The sequence below is a fragment of the Enoplosus armatus genome, chromosome 10 (assembly GCF_043641665.1).
Source record: "Enoplosus armatus isolate fEnoArm2 chromosome 10, fEnoArm2.hap1, whole genome shotgun sequence".
Taxonomy (NCBI): Eukaryota; Metazoa; Chordata; class Actinopteri; order Centrarchiformes; family Enoplosidae; genus Enoplosus; species Enoplosus armatus.
In genome coordinates, this window is record NC_092189.1 from 19,791,797 (window position 1) to 19,810,448 (window position 18,652).

An 18,652-nucleotide genomic window follows, 5' to 3' on the forward strand; every position below is an offset into this window, starting at 1 on the left:
TAATGGCATGAATAAATGAATGAATGGAATAAAAGACCTTCCACATTACAACTCTAATCAGATTAATATGTCCTTTAATTCTTTTAAAGCCAATGTGTAGACTTTTGGCGGCGTCAGTGATTGTAGCAGAAAAGACACAGATTGGCGCATTTTTCTATAAACAAGAACTTATGCCATCAGAATACTTATAATCACATTAGAGCTGAGACAATTAGTTGATTTATCGATTTGACTAATCGAAAGAAAATTAATCTGCATTTATTTTGATAATGAATTAATCATTTGAGTAATTTTTATTAATTAAAAAGCCAAACATTACCTAGTTCCAGTTTCTTTGTCTTATTGTGATTGCTACTTTAACATATTTGGGTTTAAATTTGGGACAAAATAAGCAATTTGAAAATGTCAACTCAGGCTTTGGAAAGTGTGTTGGTCACTATTTTCTGACATTTCATAGACCAAAATGTAAAATGAGAAAATGATTGGTAGATGAATCAATAATGAAATGAATCGTTACTTGCAGCCCCATGAAAAGGCTACACAGCTTTGAGTGATGAAAAGAAAGTGAAACGTGTTCTGACCTATGGAGCAGTCGGCCCCCGTCCAGTTGGCCTCGCAGATGCAGGTTCCCGAGTCGGTGTTGAAGGTGCCGTGACTGGAGCACTGCTCTGGACAAGTGCTCTTCAGGATCTCGCAGCTGATCCCTCCCCAGCCCGGGTTACAGTGGCACTCACCATGATGACAGGCTCCGTGACCGGAGCACATCGGGTCCACACAGTCCACTTAAGACACACAACGAGGACAACGGCGGTCTTAGTTTACCACTTCTAGACAGGACATCAAACCTACTTATTCACCCCGGCCACTTTGACTCTGCTGCCAGCCAAAACCATTTTTATGTGAGTGAGTGGAAGTGCTCTAGTGCCAGATGATGGCTGGTGAGCCACAGCTGAACGTTTTGGACTGTTTAGTGGTGGCTGATAGTAATTTTCCACCCTATGTTCAACTAGCTCCTCTATGGTATATTATAGGGTACTTCCCATATACTGACAGCATAATTATGCTCCATTATTGGCTCTAGGAAAAGGAGCACAATTAGTGTCTAGACAGATATAATCAATTACTATTAACAATTTGCAGACTGACTGGCTGATCCAGGTTAATAATTGGCAATTATGACCAATATAATCAACCCATTACTAACAAGGGATCATTTGCAACATTACAACAGCTTCCTCTGGAGCTGATTGCTCTGTGTGTTTCCATATGTACTTGGACACTGATATCGATCATTTACCTGAACCAATTCATCACACCGGAGCCCTTACATGCAAGCTTGAAACTACAAATGCTATCTTCTCTCGTCTATATTTCCTCCCCATATCGCTTCACTTCAAAAGAAAACCGCAATGCATTCATTTAGTGAACTCAATAGCTTTTTACACGTAAGGTCAACCGTACATGTAAATCTGAGCTGATAATTGCCTTTTGTCTGCATGGGGATCAATAAAGTTAAATGCACTGAAGTGAAGGGGGAGGTGGAAAAGGTTGACAAGAAAGAAGAAGAAGCTCTTTCTCAATAAACGGAGGAACAGATGCCATTGACTGATCGATCTGAACAGGTGTCTTCAGCTGTGGAGCATTCCAATAGGTGACTGCATCAATGGGCACCGCGCAATCTGTTCCAGCTTGTACCCTCATGTGGTCTGAGCACTAAGAGGGAGTTAATTTATACACACGGTATCAATATCAACCTCAAAAGCATTATCTGCTCGGTGGAGTTGAAAACACCGATTGTTTCACCAATGGACTGTGTCGATTCCCCCGGAGCTTCACACAGAATTATGTTGCATCTAGCTGCTTCCTTTTTTTTCATTTACCTTGTTCACAGTTAGTCCCTTTGTGGCCGGTGTTGCACACACAGTTGCCCGCCACGCACAGTCCGTGTCCACCGCATTGAGGATCGATACACTGGGAGGTAGGAACGTCACACTCAGTGCCCTTCCAGCCGCTGTAGCACTGACAGCGCCCCCTGGTGTACTGGCCATTACTGCTGCACAGGACCGGACAGGCAGCTGAGGAAAGATGACAGCTTTAAAGAACTCATCTCCAAATTGTAAAATGTAAAAATGTAACATCAGGGGGCTTGTGGTATTACTTTTTAAAATAAGATTTCAATAATATGTCTTTTTTAATAAAAAACTTCAAATACTGTGGTCCAGCCGAGAGTTACGTATGAAGATTGTTACCGCTCTAACATCTGTGCGGTAAATATAAAGCTGGAGCAAGTAGCCTTAGCATAAAGATCGGAAACGGGGAAACAGCTAGCCTGGCTATGTCCAAAGATAACAAAAATCTGCCTCCAAGCTCCACTAAAGCTCTCTAATTAACGTTGTTTCTCTTTTGTACAATTAGCTGCTAACCCGCCATGAGAGTGGTATCCATCTTCTTATTTAACTCTCGACAAGAAAGCATATTTCCAATAATGTCGAACTATTCCTTTAAACTCAGTGGTCTACAGCCACAATGTATGATTCGTTTCTAAAGGGTCTCTTCACGCACATAATCTTCAGTAGTATCCAGCCATGCAGATAGCTCTGGTTTTGTGTGCCCAGATTTCGGCCATCAATCCTATACAACGGAGGTGAAAGGAACTTTTTTTTGGTGCTTAGAGCATTTTCATGAGGACAATTGTTTTTGGTTTGAAGTAGTTTCAATAAAAACAGGTAGCTGAGACAGTAGTGCCCGGCTGATAGATGATTTTTAAAGGCAGATTAAAGAGTTACATCCAGGTACAATTTTCAGCCGATATTCTTTTCTTTGTTTTTTTATTTAATAAATACATGTTATTGATAAGGATCTCTTCATTTAATTAGTTCTACAATTGAAAAATAAACTCAGTGCTCTCTGGTGGACAAACTATGTAATGTTGAGTGTGTCTAAATGATCTCAAACACATATGGCTTTTCTGCACTGGCATTTCTTGTTACTTGGCTGAATAAATATATCTGCTTTAAGCTAATATTGGCCAATACATCTGCCCAGATAATTTATCCACATAGCGGTGTGAGACACGGTGATATTTTTTTTATATATATAACCATAAACAAAATTCCATTAACCTTCACTGTGTTGAGGTGGCAGCAGAAATCTCAGAAACTTGGCAAATACAACCACAACAATCTGCATAGCTGGATACCACATAGATAGAGATAGATGTTTTGTAATTTGGGGTAACTGACCCTTTAAATCATGCCCTAAATTGACAGAATAAGAGTAATATATGAGCTTAATAATTACCTCTGGAACAGTACGGCCCTATGAATCCTGGGAAGCAGTGACAGGATCCCGCCACACACTCGCCGTTCCCATAACAGTTGTGTGTGCACTCCGTGACAGAATCTGTGGGTAGAACAGCGAGCAAATCCAACTATTAATAACTCATCAGATTGTCATATTAGAGCAAATCTGAAATTCCTCCTTAATATAACATTTGACAACTGCACAGTTTAAGAAATACTGCGAGACAACCAAGATAGTAACTTTTCTTTTCTTTCTCCCTGCATGAATCTAGGCTTTCTAAGCATCCCTTATCTGCAGTACTCCTGTCAGGCATGGCATACATTTACAGCTATTTGTCCATGTGCCACTAAGGTCTAAGCCTCCATAACATGTATACTGCAGATCGACTGTTCTCCCATCTAAGCCATGTTAAGTAAAAGCCACACAGGCATTTTAAATTACACCAAATAATTCCATTTCCATGACACATTTTCCTGTCCTCCTGTCTCCTCTGCTGCCTCCCCCTCCCCCCTCAACCCCTTGAATGACTGATCATGCCCACACAAGCCATGCAATCTCTTGAGTGTTTACAGCTCAAATCCTCTCTCAGTTGAAGTTAATCTGACATATCCTACAGACAGATCTTGTGTTCATTCAACAGACCATCGCTCATAAAAGGCACCCCCAAAAGACCAGGACCCTCATTTTGATCTGCGTTAAGAGGGCAAACTTTTTTGTTATTACTCTGGCGTGTATTGGATGTTCATTGAGCCTGTGTCGGACCCAGGCAATTTTGACCTCACACATCAATACCTTCGTATTTGTAGGGCCGGATCAATGGAACTCCCCAAAGGAAATAGAAAAAGAAAAACGTTAACTCAACCTTAGTGTTTTTCCTACCTCAAAACCCACAAGGAAATTTCACAGACTTCAGAACACTGAAGAGGTTGTTAGGAGGGAAGGATCAATGCCGTGTATGGTCTCGTACTATAGTGTTGAGCACAATAATCCACTACCCTCCAATGAAAACCTGGTGCTGCCTCCTAGGTGGCTTAAAGTTTGAAAAGCTCAGCTTGTTTGTGTGGCAGCCAGAATTTCCAACAACTTGACTGTTTGTTCATGCAGGCGCAGCTGTTTAAGGAAATTAAAGTCTTCCAAACATGTCATTACACATCATTCCAATCACACTCATCAGCCATCGCAGCAGATGCGTGTCCTCGTACCCTGGATGATGGTGTTGTAGGACACCGCCTCCACGTTGCGTCCATCATTATAAAACGCCAGGTGCCACACTCCAGAGTCCAGGTACTGGATGAATCCAGCTTGGTGGATGGTGACCGGATGATCCAGCCGGGACCTTGTCTCTGGTTCACTCAGAGTCCGATGCTCTTTGGCAATAAGCCGGCTGCCATCCAGCAGCTCCACGAAGTCATACTGCAAAACAAGACCCAGGACAGATTCCTACAGATGAAGCTGATTGTTATTTTAATGTCGGTCTAATTAAATCAGGCAGTAAAGAGGCAAGAGAGTTCAAGAAGTTTACATTTTCCTCTACTGGATGCTTTGTATGCAGCTTCTCTAGTGATTTCCCTCACAGGCTGAGAGGAAAGTCGCAATGCAAAAAACTTTTTTTCAATGACATCTATACACATCTATATTATTTATCTTCTTTTAATTAAAGTCAAACCATCATTGGTCTACAGACTGTGAAAACAGATGTTTGATATGTTTTAATTGTTGGAGTAAATTGGATTGAATTGAATATATTATACCTACAGTTAATAGTCAAAGCAAATATGTACTTGTTGGAAGGTCAGAATTTTTCACAAGAAACTAACAGATGTACAGTAACACTAACCCAGAATACACAGTACATACACGGTATATATAAAAATAAATGTAACATGGTATTCCACCTCAGGCTTATTTTTCTTTCCTTTATATTGGGAATGCAGCATAACAGCCTCTCTATTTTTTTTTTCAAACAAACATTGATTTACAGGGTAAACAAGGAGTAACGAGTCATTCCTGCCAAGTGAAACGAGTAAAGCCGAACCTCATTTTGACTGAAGCTGTAGGGTACGGAGCACTGCAGCAGAAAACAGTGTAACACATACCAGCAATCCCCAAACAGGCTATAGGCTGCAGAGGAGCACGGCAGATGCAGACAGATCCCCTGGATAAAGCAGTTGTTAGCTACACAGATGCACTGAGCCTATAGTCAAAACTCAGGGTGGAAAAGAGTCTGTGGGGTGCTTTGGAGCGTGATGCATACATATTGGCACTGTAGCCGGCTTTTAAAAGAGCTTGGATTTAAATCCAATGATGATGTGAAATGTAATGTTCCCAAACATCAAAAAGTTCTGTTTCCTGCAGCAGGAGGACCCTGGACACTGTAGATGACAACAATCACTGGGCTCACATGGCAAGAACAGCTCTAAACATCCATCCAGTGATAACAAGAGAAGAGAAGGAAATGGGGGAACCTGCAAAATAGCTCATTTTGTTGCAGTCCCCCCTCAAAATCATAAAATATGGGAAAATTCCAGAAATATTTTTAATATTTTATTTTTAAAGCTGCAATAATCAAGATTTTTCGATAGTAGTATTCCATCAAATGACTGTGTAATACGTTTTTTTTTACCCAAAACCTAATTTCAACCTAAACATGCAGCTCTATTGAGCTTTTTGTCTCTTTCAGCTCATTGTATTGGTTTTTAGGGCCCCATAACAAATCAAAACAACCCCTCACAAACCCCAATTCCAAAAGGCAGCAGAAAGCCATTTCCAGCAAAAGAAAGCAATGATAAGCCGACTGTACACCACCTGCTCAGCACCAAATGGCAGACAAAGTTAGCAACTGGCTGAAAAGTTCTAGCCACTAAAGAGCTGGATAGTTTTTCTCAGGAATTGTTGGGAGTCCAAACCAGAGCTAAAAGAAGAGTAAATGTTGGATTTACATCCATCAGGTGGCTAGAAACAAAACAAATGATGCTGATGTTGCTCTGTTCCTGTTTGATGTGTAAGTCGGTAACAAGTTGCAACAACAACACTACAAAAAAAACAACTTAATAAGTTGGTCATATGACAGCGCTTTGTATCCGTCATCTTGTTATTGTTCTTCTCTGCCTGGTGGCCAAAAATGCACTAATGCAGCTTTAAATCAATATGTGCACAACATCCAGCCTCATTGAAACACAATGGACTTCGAAATAGTTGAAAGAAGGGGACAAGAAAATACATTAAAACAGGATTTAGCAAAGGAATGTCTCAAACATGGACCCAAGCAGCCTTTCTGTTGACTTGCAAACGACAGGAAAGAGAGCATTAAGCGAGGGGCAGGTGAAGTCAACACTGTGATTTAAACCCCTTTGAGTAGAGCATGGGGGCAGGGGAGGGATATTAACCTGGCGGAAGTTGACTTCTTTGTGTGGTTGGCTTGAGGGGAAAGTAATAAAACAGTTCATCCCACGAGCCCTAAACCTCCTGGCCAAGTGCATACATCTCGATTAGCCGGTGTGAAAGCCCCCCCCAACTCATCTCAATCCAACAATACCAGTGAATAACAGGCAAGAGACCAAGCGTGGAGAGACTGCCGGATACCCCATGGACAGAGGGGGAACGCTCAGAGCCTGTACATTCTTCAGCCTTTAGATTGAGTCAACTTAGCCGGTGCAAATTCTTAAGAAAATAACCTACAAAAGTTTGTTTCTTCAAACTTGTTTGGTTTGTTTGTATCAGCGCAGACAGACACTCAATAGCAGATGGAGGAAGTCTATATGTGAGAAAGGTGGAAAGGCTGTTGCACTTAAATGTTGTCTTGTCTTCTAAGCTGTGAATACGACAAACAGTCAATATCTCACATTGGGGTCTTTCATGCTCAGTTAAGTAAATGCATTGATTTGTGCCCCCGGTCCCTGAACAGTATGTAATTTAGAGGTGGCCACAATGGACACAGTGTCCAGCATTGACAAGCTTGAGTGTCTGTACAACAATTGGCTAAGACATAAAAGTAGTGTCTTGTTAATTAGTACCCTTTGGTCTTTGATTTTGTTGGGCTTCCTTTTTTCACCTTGAAAGTGCAACCCAGCTCACCTGTTGTCACTCGCATCGGACTTTGTTCCATCAAAGAGGGGCCCTAACTGTCTACACTTGAGTGAAGCCCATCTTTACTAAGAGAGAATGTCAAGAAGGTGAAGCTAAGAGCTTTTGCAGTCAAGTGTGGTGGAAAATGGCCATTGTCTGAGTGCTTCCATCACTATCACCAGACATCGGACATTCGGATGCCCAGAAATGTCATTCAAGTGACACATCAGGCATTTTGGAAACACTTCAATTTGCAAATGGCAGGCATTTAGTGGAAGTGAAAGATGTACATGCCCACACACAGGCAAACAGAAGCTGAGAGGGGATGACTAAACTACTGCCCGGATCTAACTCGCAAATGCATACATGCCTGGAATATAAATAAAAGGATCTCATAAGGGCAGATAAGGAACCCTATTAAATAACATGTATTTACATTGTTTAATGCAGTTTTTTCTTTTTACTTTAATGTACAGCTTTGATACCGCTTAAAACCAAGCTTCTTTAAGACACAGTGAAATGGCTTCTTTACATCATTAAAGCTGTTATAATAATTTCCATATATTAACAACTGCTATAATGTGAAAGAGGTCATTGTAATGATTGGCACGCAGAGAATGATTATTATTATTAACTCTTCAGTTCCCCTCCACTCCATGGAGCATTTCAGCCTGTTTTAGCCGACAGCCCGCAACTTTACTGTTTTGGCTCAGTCTCACCGCTCTCACCAGGGTCATTTCCAGACACAGCAGGTAGCTGTTTCTCACCAAAAAGACAAAGAACCCCACTGCACTCTACCTGCACAGAACCAAAATGGCAGACAGACAAAGTTAGCGACTAGATGGTGAAGATAGTGGAGCATTTAGCAGCTAAAGAGCCAGATATTTTTTGGAGTTGGTGGAGGTAAATATTGGACTTACATGAGGTGATAATTATGTCAATGTTGTGCTTACGGCTTTTAGTGCCCCCAAGTGGCCAAACGAACAGATAAATAATGCAGGTTTAAAGATTTTTACACCCCTTAATATGATGTAATTCCTGTAGAAACAGGAAGTTGTACAGGACATAATGCAGATAGAGATCATTTTCAAATTAGTTAAAGAGAAAAGCTGTTTTGATTTGATTATAGGGGCAAAGGGTGGATTTACCAAAGAATTTAAAAATGTATTCAAACAGTAGCATAAGTATGGAGACCAGAGACTTAAAGCCAGTGAACTGACTCAGTAACGTCAGTAAGACAGCAACAACTATCTCAATTTGCTTAATTTGCTTACTTGCTAGCAAGCTACTGGTCATGTCAGAGCAAGTGAGGCAGTTTCTGCAAAACCCCTGAACATTTTTATCATTATCATATTCATCGCTGCTCATCAATTTGACTGATTTAAAAACATTTTCATGAAAAGCTTTACCTGAGTGTGAGACGGTGCAAGCCCCTTTCGTCCATAGACTCCAATCAGTGCGTTCTTCTGTACCGAGATGTTGAACTTAAGGAAGCGTGGTTGCTCCATGCTTAGTTGAGAACGCCAGAACACCCCTGGTGGGACGCTCTGACCGACCCTCTTTCCTATGTCGACCTGTCCGGTATCGATGGAGTTGTTTTCCTGATGAAGCACGCTAGTCCTTCCTAGAAGACATAAACACACCCCCACCCAGATTATGTAAGATGTTACAGAATCAAAACAGCACAGTTACGGTGATGTGGTATAAATCAGTCATCACAGAGTCTTTCATGCCATCAGCTGAAACCTTCACACTCACATCTAAAATACAATCTTGGCTTTTGTGTCTTTGATCCCTCGATTTCAGTAAATGCTGCATTCTATCTTTTGCTTTCCAGCGTAATCTTATTCAAGCAGAGACTTAACAATAAGATCAGTCATATCTTTTCCAAATGAGCAGCGAGCAAGCAAGACAGGATTAAAGGTTCCCTGTGGTCCATGATGCACTGCTTCCCAAAGAAAATAAAAAATGACTAGATATAATTGGTTTTTTATAACAATAATGATAATAATAATAATAGTAGTAATACATTTTATTTATACAGCACTTTTCAAAGACAAGTCACAAAGTGCCTTGCATGGTTGAACCAGGATCAAAAAAGCAAAATCAGGCAATTCAAATATTATTGAAATAAAATGGAATAAAACCCCAAGATAAATACTAATATTAAAACAGATAAGACATGTTGGCAATAAAATGGTGTGCTAGCACTGATAAAAGGCCTAGACTACAAAAGCCCGGTTTTATAACGACTGGAACAGGCGGCATCTCCCATCTTTTCTCTGGTCCTGGTGACTCAGAGTTAGGCTTCATCTCAGATAAGGACTAAATGGAATCTGTCAAATATACTGAGCGTTACCTTGCCAGAGCAATAACAGCAAATCAAAACAATTGTGCGAATGATGTCCTTAAACTGTGTCCTTACAGCGCCAAAGATGGAGAGATGGCCAGTTTTAATATGAATCATGCTCACATGAAAAACTGCAGTCTGCAAGGTGCTATTACAAGAACAGATTTCATTGTTACGAAGTAACATTTGTAACATTTGTAAAGCATTTTCAAGTCCTCGCCATCAAAAGCTCTATTGTAGAAGGAACGCTGCTGTGCTCTTCGCAATTTACTGGCAATGGCTTGCCAGGTGAGTGATGCTGAGTTGTCCAACATAGCAACAACTCATCCTTTGCTGTATACTGTAGCTGTGAGTGTACCTGCTTGTGCCAGACCTCCATTATTTGCATCTCTCAGTGTTGTGTGTGTAATGAGGCCATTGCCTGTCACTTTAGCTCCAGTCAAAGTGAAGACTGGAAGCCAAGTTTACCTCCAGGGAGAATAATAGCCGGCTATTGATTGCCTTTAAACAGTCCAAAACCTGCCTCATGCTATCTTAATTAGCAGTACTTATGAGGATTTAAATCTAGCCGAGTTTAAACAATTGAGCTTTTGCCTGGCCTACTCAACTCAATTAATGCTTTCGTGGCCATGCATTCTAAATACCTCGGTGTGGTTAAAGATTAATTTGGTGGCTTTTGTTGTAAAGGTGAGCTGAGATCGCCTGTTGTTGAATATGCAATAGTCCAAGTAGCAGTACAAAGCTGTCTGGAATCAGTCGATTAATATTCAGAAGGTGAAAGATCTCAATAAACTCTAAAAGGCTGACTGGGCGTCGAGCACCAAACATTTCATTCTGTCATTCATGAGGCCAAACGCTTTGCTGTTGCAATTTGTCAGTCTTAGCCGTCATTGGAACCTTTACTTTTATTTAATTTATTTGTATTTTGGTGCTTTAAAGATCCTGTAACCTTATCCTTTTTTTTAATTAGCATTTTATTTCATAAAGCATTAATTACAGACAGCCTTGTTTTCTTCATTTCTATTTGCACATTTTCTTTGTCAGACAACTGGTCGACACCCTGCTTTTGCCAAGCCATTAATTTGTTTATTCATTTCATTTCTGAAAAGAAAACCTTGATAGCCGGATATATATTCAAAAAGCAATGCCAACAACCATAACCAAAATACATTTCTAAGATACAGGGAAGCCAACAAAAGAATGCATCTTGTAATTAATACTGTTAAGGCTTATTTGAATGTTAAATAGCGGTTTATTCAGATGTCAGTCTTTTCCTCACCGTCAGCAGCCAGAGCTGTCACTATGCTCGACTGAGTGGGCCCTGTCTTCCCAACTCCTCCGTTTTCAAAAGCCGGCTGGTTGTCCAACTCTTGGAGCTGCCAGTTGAGGCCGAAAAGGTGCATTGCTGTGAAATACACAAAAAAGCTGCGTGGGCTTGTAGAAATGGATAAACAAATAAGCAAATACTTGCAGAAAAACAATCAAGCCACTTAAGCACAAAAGACCTGTGGGAGAGCACAATGGATGGATCCAATGCAGAACAAAACAACAGTTTAACTTCCAACTTTCAGTTCACTGTCTGTTTTTTGAGGCTGCTCTGCCATGGGCGGTTTTTGTTTAAACACAGCACTGATAGAGGCCAGACAAAGTCGTTTCAAATCAATACTTAGGAACCCTGTTGCTCTAGTTTCTGTTTCCTTGGGGAGTGCTGTTCATTAACGTACCACAGTGTCTCCACACAAACTGATACTGTATCAACAAGAGATTTTGACACAAAGCTTTCACTTCAGACAATCAGACGAGATGCACGGGAAAAGTCTTAAATCCTCGAAGTTTAATACAAAGCAGGAAAGACAGAGATGCAGCTACATGTGTGAAAGAGTGTGATAGAGGAAGAGCCAGAAAGACTTTTAAGAAAGTGTAAGGCAGTTTATTGAGACAGACAGTGTCTCAGCAGGAGGAGGAAGTGAGAGGGTAAGACGCTGCAACACCCCTCTAGTTCTCTTACATAACTAAACTGTGTCTGGCTTTCATTCAGCCAACCTGCTTTATTGTCACAGTATTGGATGCAATCAAACTGTGGTCTTGTTGTTTTGGGAAACTGAGGTGCTTCTGTGAGCGCAGCGAGAGGGCCAATCTCCTTCAAAGTCACCAGCCGGGGAACATGCTGAGGAAGCATCTTGATTTCCGACCGTTTGATCTGCGAGAGGAACTTTTCTCCAACACTCGTCGCTTGCTGGGAAGATGGATATCGACTGCAGCAAATAACTTGAGAGGTGAGCGTGGGGTCAGAGAGAATATCAAATGTGAAGGAGACCAAAAGAGAGACTGAAAACTGGCATGGACAGTGTATCAGTCGGTGCTTTGTTAAGAAACCGGGCATGTGTTTTGTTTAAAGCCTGCTGATGAATATATTTGGCATCAGTTTAGTGAGAATACACACAGGACTGTCCTTGGTAGATCACACAAACAGGTGCTCCGTAGCCTTGAATTCCAATCAAATAACGGAGATTTAACATTGAGTGATAATGTTTGGCTGTCCAGTACAGTCAGGCAGCATCACCCTAAGTGTCAGAATACATTTCAGTGGCAAGTGATAAAAACAGCAACAGAAATGAATGCTGACTGGTCCATCAATATTTTGTCCGACTTTTCTAAACATTGGACTGACAAGGCCTCCCAATGTGAAAAACCTGCAAGATCTGTGCACTTTTGTTTCCCATATTTATTTCCCATATATGTTTCCTGTTGCTATTGATATCATGGTTCTGAATCTTTCTCCTTCTTCAACCAGATTCAGATCAATCTCAGTACCGATGTACAAATTCACTGGCAACACAGACAGACACAGAATAAATCTGAAACATAACATAATTTGCCAGACAAATTCTCTAAAAATGTTCTCATCTGTCCCCAACAGTGAATGTCCAAACGTACAGAACATTCTCCTTGGTCTAGTTAAACTGTAAAAACATTTAAATACCAACTTTTTCCAAACTGCAAACAATATTTTCATTTCTTAGGCTAACATTTGGTGGCTTTAAACTGAGGAAAGGCTTGCAAGGATCAACTGAGGACATGGAGCATTAACTCAAAGTAAAATACCCTCTGCCTATAAAAAAAGGGACACCTACTCTTGCAAAATGATTGACAGCATGAAATTAAAGCAGGTTAAGGTATTACTTAGAAAATAAAAGGGAGCATAATCTTTTTCTCAACAAAACCGGTATTTACAAAATTAGCATTACGTATTTGGAAAATAAACCTTTTTAATGTTGAGAGAAAAATCTCTCTAAGCTGACTGGCAGAAGACAGGACATCACACTTTATCAAAGGAGACATGGAATGATAGACAGTGCTCTGAAACACAAGGGGTTGTTGCCTTATAGCTGAAAACGCAATAAAATAATTATAATTTTATTACTAATGCACATATAAAACTACAAGTTTACAGCCGTGCCAGCAGATCTCTGAGGCTGGTGAACATCAGCATGCTAACATGCTCGCAGTGACAATGCTAACATGCTGATGTTTAGCAGGTACTATTTGCCATGTTCACCATCTTGGTTTAGCTTGTTAGCATCCTGACATTTGCTAAAAACAGCTGAGGCTGATGGAGACGTTATTAGATCTGCAGGTATTTGGTTATAAACCAGTGTCAAATTGAAACTTTGACCCAATGATGGTGCTAGATGAAAAGTCAGGGGATCACCAAAGTTGTTAGAATTCATCCACTATAGACAAAAAATATTTCACTGCATTTCACTCTGAACTACAAATGTCAGCCTCATGGTGGCGCTAGAGTCGAAGTCAGAGTCTAAAAATATCTTGACTGGCTTTGTTCCTGATTGTAGACTGCACTTCATTTAACATGATAAGTCCAGACACTCTCCACAGCTGAACACTGTCCCAGTATCACCAACTTTCCACCAAAGAGGAAACTGTGAGTGGCAGTGGGCTCTTGTGTATCAGACACGCCACAGAACCACCAAGAGCATTCCCCTCTTCACTGCTCTTGGTGCACCAAGGCCTGAATCCCCACTTACCTCATCAACAAATTGCTTTGAGGTGAATAGCCCTCAATTTATTAATTTGCATAAGTTATTCCTGCAGCCTAGGCCAGTTCAATTAATACTTATGGGCCATGAGCAATTCTCTTCCTGAGCAAGAAGCTGGAGCAGCTAGCCTCTAATCTCTGAAGTCAAATTTGCCCTGTGGAACACCTCCATCGAAAATGAATGGGCAGTTGAATTTGTTTACAACATGTTCGCTCGAGCTCTGACATCAACATGGTATTTAGTTTACAGAAGCACACACACTTCTGCACTAGAAAATGCAACATGAAAATCCTCTGGGCTGCTCTCACAGCAAATTTCTCATCTTGTTCACATGGTTTCTTGGTGGTGTTGTTAACACAGTGCTAATTATGCTACAGGTGAATGTTCTATCTCGTCCTTACAGGAAAAATAAATCATATTATTCAGCGAAGCAACTTGAGGCATTAAACAGCATAAATGAGTATAAAACTTCTTGAGGGTTCCCTGTTAAAATATGCAAAGGATGCCCTTCTGATGGCCATTGTCACCGGGAATAATTAGTCCATTTACCAGAGAGAGAGGTGGCCCATCTGGAGTCACGGTGTGCCAACAACAACTTGGAGCTCAACAGCCTCAAAATCATCGAGATAAACATTGTTTTATGCTGGAACCTGGCTGCACATCTCCCCAGAAACGTCCCTGGGGGACTCCTCGAAAATAAGCCGCACAGCACAGAGCATGGTTAAGATGTTTCTGTTTTCTGAGATAGTGTCTCCAACAACCTCAAATGGAATGACAACATCTCTAACACAAAATCGACCAAGACAGGGTTTGTTTTTTTGGTCCTATGGCAATTGAAGCAGGCTCAGTGTCTCCTTCTGTTAGTCTCTGTGGGATTTATGGAATTTCTTATTTGTATTAGATTAGTATCAGTCTTTTTTTCCCTCAACACTGTACTCGTCATGAGTGGATCCACCTGTATCAGCCACTCTCCTCTGATAACTGATTAAAAACAAAAAAACGTGCCGACCATGTCAACATTTACAAGAGCCATCACTTTAATCAACCAGCCTCCACTGAAAAACACATGAATAACTCCTTGATTTTCTCCTTTTCCGATAAATTACATTTTTGTGGTACAAGGTTTCAGGGAATTAGTTTCTTCCTAAATTATACATCTGTGAGAAGCACTTTTACAAAGCAACTGATAACAGAAAATAATTCATGCTTCATTTAAAGACACTTTTAATTAAAATATTCTGTATATATATGTTTGCATTCAAAGGCAAATGTCAGACAAAATAAGTATATCGTCTTCTCCTTATGAACGTTTTGATCAAACATTGTTCACATTTGGTTTTGTTTGTGTGGTTCAATTTAAAGTGCATTTCCAAAGATCCACATGCTGTTTCTGCATCCAATCAGAGCATCAAAGCTGGACTCGGTCCTGATTGGCCTCCCTCTATCTGAACAATTGCTGAAATCCTTCCAATCAGGCTAGTTTGCAGAACTGGAACAGGAAAGCCTCACCTCAGCAGTTTGCCTCATTTGAATTACAGGAGCTGCTGTTGTCGGTCAGCCAGGTTCCAATTTAGTTGCACATTATTCTTCAAATTAATTCAATAAAGAAACATTTTATCTGAACTATTTGTTTCTAAAATATCATGAGGTGTATTAGACTTAACCTGAGCTTCATAACAAAAACATTGAGTAATATGGTACTGCAAACTTCCCATTTTAACATATATCAGATGCAGGTGTGGCTGTATTTGTCTTTGTACTAATGGGACTGTGCAAACTGACAGTAGGAAAGTATGAGTGCACATTGTAGCTATTTGAGTCATTGCACCTGGCAGGTGAATTGGCGGTGGATGAAAGAGAGGAAGTGGTGGAAACACTCTCAGACACCTGAGGCAAGTGGCAGAGGGCTGCATCTGTTTAACTCACACAGAGAGACACACATACACACCAAAGGAGCTGAAGCACCAGGCACACACTCTGGAATCAGACCAAAAATACAATTCCCAAACATCCGACAGGTCTACAATTAAACAAGTCGGTGATTGTTGGGATGAAAATGTTGTAAATGAATCCAATCTGCTACAACTGTTAGTGACAACAGCTGAACAAATGACCTGCTTCTGCACGTTTTTTCCTGTGTAAACTGAGCAGATCTGTCATGAGCACAAGTACAAATAAAAACAGCAACTGATTCTTACACACAGAGGAGTAGCTCAGTTACAAAAAGTATGTATACATTCACACTAATTTTATGATACGAGATCATGTAACAAACAAGTAACAAAACAGTTAAGTCAATAAAGGGATTGTGAATATTGATATTGATATAGTGCGTTTATGACCTCTCCTCCAAGAGAGCACCCGTCCTCTCTATACACCAATAAAACACTGGTTATAGGATCTTCCCAACAACCCCATATTTCTCCTTATACAACTGTGTCACATTTCCCCTGCCTCCAAGCTGGATGAATACTTATATATCCGCTCGGGGAGAAAGCCACAGTGTAAAGATTAAGGGCTTGGATGACAAGGCAGGGCATGAGCAGAGATGAATCTGTAACAGGTTTATTGCTGTGGTCAGGATTCTAAAGGTTAGCAAGAAGTCAGCTTTGACAGACGCTGTAAAAAAAAACCTGCAAAAGCCTTCTCATAGGAAATAATGCCCAAAGGAGGGGGGAGAGGATGGGCATTAGTTTATCTTCCTGACCGAGATAAAAGTATTTCCTGTTTGACAGAATATGCTAGGTTTGGTTCTAGCACAACAAAGACTTTGTGGACCAAGGTCTTCTTTAAAGTTCAAGTGTTTGGGACCGCTTCCTTTGTTACAAGAGTTCAGTTCCTCAACTTGTGTTTCATTTTGACGTTGCCATCTGTGCTGGCCATTTGAACCTCCCTGCCTGTGTTTTAAAAGGAACCCCGGAGGACATAAATTGGATGTCGTTCTGTGAACTGGGGATCAGAAGTGCGGGGATGATGCACAGCCCTCTGTCAAAGGGAAACAGACAGGAATGTCTTGTTGGAAACTGTACTGGGGCCATGTCTGCATATCTGACTGAGCGCTTAGTCAGACAGATGCTACTGAATCATATCAGGACATCTGCAATTTCTGCAAAAAGAAAAAGGCAGTGAAATAGAAATACTCCTGGCAGAAATGAAACTTCTAGGCAGCTTGTCTATCATTGGTTCCATTTGACCGAATGACATGTCTAAAGATTGTCTAATGGGACCGTAGATAATGGAGTCGTGTTTTCTCTCCCGAGAATTCAAAGAAATACGTCGCTTCTGGCACGAAAACTACTGGTTTTCATGTACACGGGTGACAGCTTGTGCTGCACCTCCACATTAGACAATAACAAGTATTCACTGACAATATCTAAGCCAAAGCCTCGATGTATAGTTAATTTTGTCTGGCTAGATGGTTGATGTGTTTAAAATGCACAGGTTTAAGATGTAAACATGTCAACAATGTCCTCATGCCAGGCTCTGGTATTAAGGCAGATCTTTCCCTGAATTGCCCCTCCAGAGAATCAAGGGAAAAGTTCTCAGTCGGTACAGATTATAATATCTGGTAATGTGGGCAGTTTACAGATACAGACTTTCACCTCCTGAACAGCTTCGAGACACAATCAGGGACTGAACTTTCTAAGTGGACCAACATGGGGAGGAAAAGAGCGGACTTTTTTAATTGCTACCATGGAGCTGGTGTAGCCTGCACATTTGAAGGACAGCTGTAGATAAAAAGGCAAGCAGGAGTGTGGCCTTGAACTGATGAGGCTCAAGTGTGGTCAACTGTACAGATTAAGAGTTGAGGAAGCGTGGGTAAAAGCCAGACAGGAAGAGTGTGTCTATGATTGAGACAGGAAGAGAGACATGAGCAGTTTTTAAGTGTTTTAGGGTAGGTCCAAATCAAGCTTCAACTCCTTGACAGCAAGTCCAAGTCATAAACAAGATTGCAAATCAAGATGACCATTAAAATGGCATGGTTTACGGTTTTGACATTTTCCCTTCAGAGCTGTTTTAATTGTGTTTTTACCATTGCTGGGACCAAGTCCCTTCAACACATAGGTGCTGTTGTGTTAATTTTTTATTGTTACAGAGTTTTGCCGAAGTCTCAAATCCAAATTTGAGTCTTGAATGTTTTTGCTTTCAATTCAAGACTTCAGGGAGTCTGACTCTGGAGATGTGTGTGTGTTTAAAAGAGACAAAACTAGCTGGTATGTATCTCTCATTAATATGATAATCCTATTAATGTCCCTTAATCTGTCATGCACTGTTTTTTCTAATGTTGTAATCTGGCTGTGTTTGTGATTTGAGAACAGATAATCAAGTGATAATTCTCCTCCTCCGTATGTGATGCAGCTAGATTTCAAAATCAAACTTCAGAACTCATACAGTCTGATCTCAGCCTTACCTATGCAGTAGCAGAGAATGATGGACAGGACCACAGCTATCCCCACAGCGATCAGGGCGGTGCACTTCCAGGAGCAATGTTTAGGTGACTTCTTGAACTTGAAAGCCCCTCTGGACAGGCTGTTTCTGGGCAAAGGGCGCGCCGGTGTGGAGTAAACCGTCCCCGTTGCCATGGTGTAACCAGGGGCCGCTGCGCCAAAGAAAGGTGTCGTTCCTGTGCCCGTTTTAAAAAGAAAATGCCTGCAGCAGGGGAAAAAAAGAATTAGGAGAAACGGTATGGTACAAATAACTGTAAAATGAGTGACGGTTCAAAACATCATCCACGAAGTCAAAGGCCTGATCTCTGAAACTGCTCACTGTATGTGACAAAAATACATTTTACCCTCCAATACCAGTAACCCCCATGTGTATCACACTGCAAGAAGAACTGGGTTATATTCTAATATTCAGTATCCTGACATTGGAA

The 18,652-nt window shown here is 40.9% G+C and overlaps 1 protein-coding gene across 2 annotated transcripts in view; it reads right to left on the reverse strand.

Moving 5' to 3' along the window:
- The window catches only part of LOC139291455 (teneurin-3), a 65,513-nt gene extending 47,139 nt beyond the window's left edge, over nucleotides 1-18,374 (reverse strand). Inside the window, exons 1-7 of one of the 2 annotated variants that reach the window (XM_070913481.1) lie at nucleotides 18,188-18,374; nucleotides 10,998-11,123; nucleotides 8,778-8,992; nucleotides 4,506-4,716; nucleotides 3,301-3,402; nucleotides 1,881-2,075; nucleotides 582-782 (exon numbers count right to left, since the gene is read on the reverse strand). In XM_070913481.1, coding sequence (XP_070769582.1) covers nucleotides 582-782; nucleotides 1,881-2,075; nucleotides 3,301-3,402; nucleotides 4,506-4,716; nucleotides 8,778-8,992; nucleotides 10,998-11,123; nucleotides 18,188-18,359 — 1,222 coding nt within the window. In that variant the 5' untranslated portion in view covers nucleotides 18,360-18,374. The remainder of the gene's footprint in view (nucleotides 1-581; nucleotides 783-1,880; nucleotides 2,076-3,300; nucleotides 3,403-4,505; nucleotides 4,717-8,777; nucleotides 8,993-10,997; nucleotides 11,124-18,187) is intronic. The other variant, XM_070913480.1, reaches the window with a different exon arrangement.
- Between the last annotated feature and the right edge of the window lie 278 nt (nucleotides 18,375-18,652).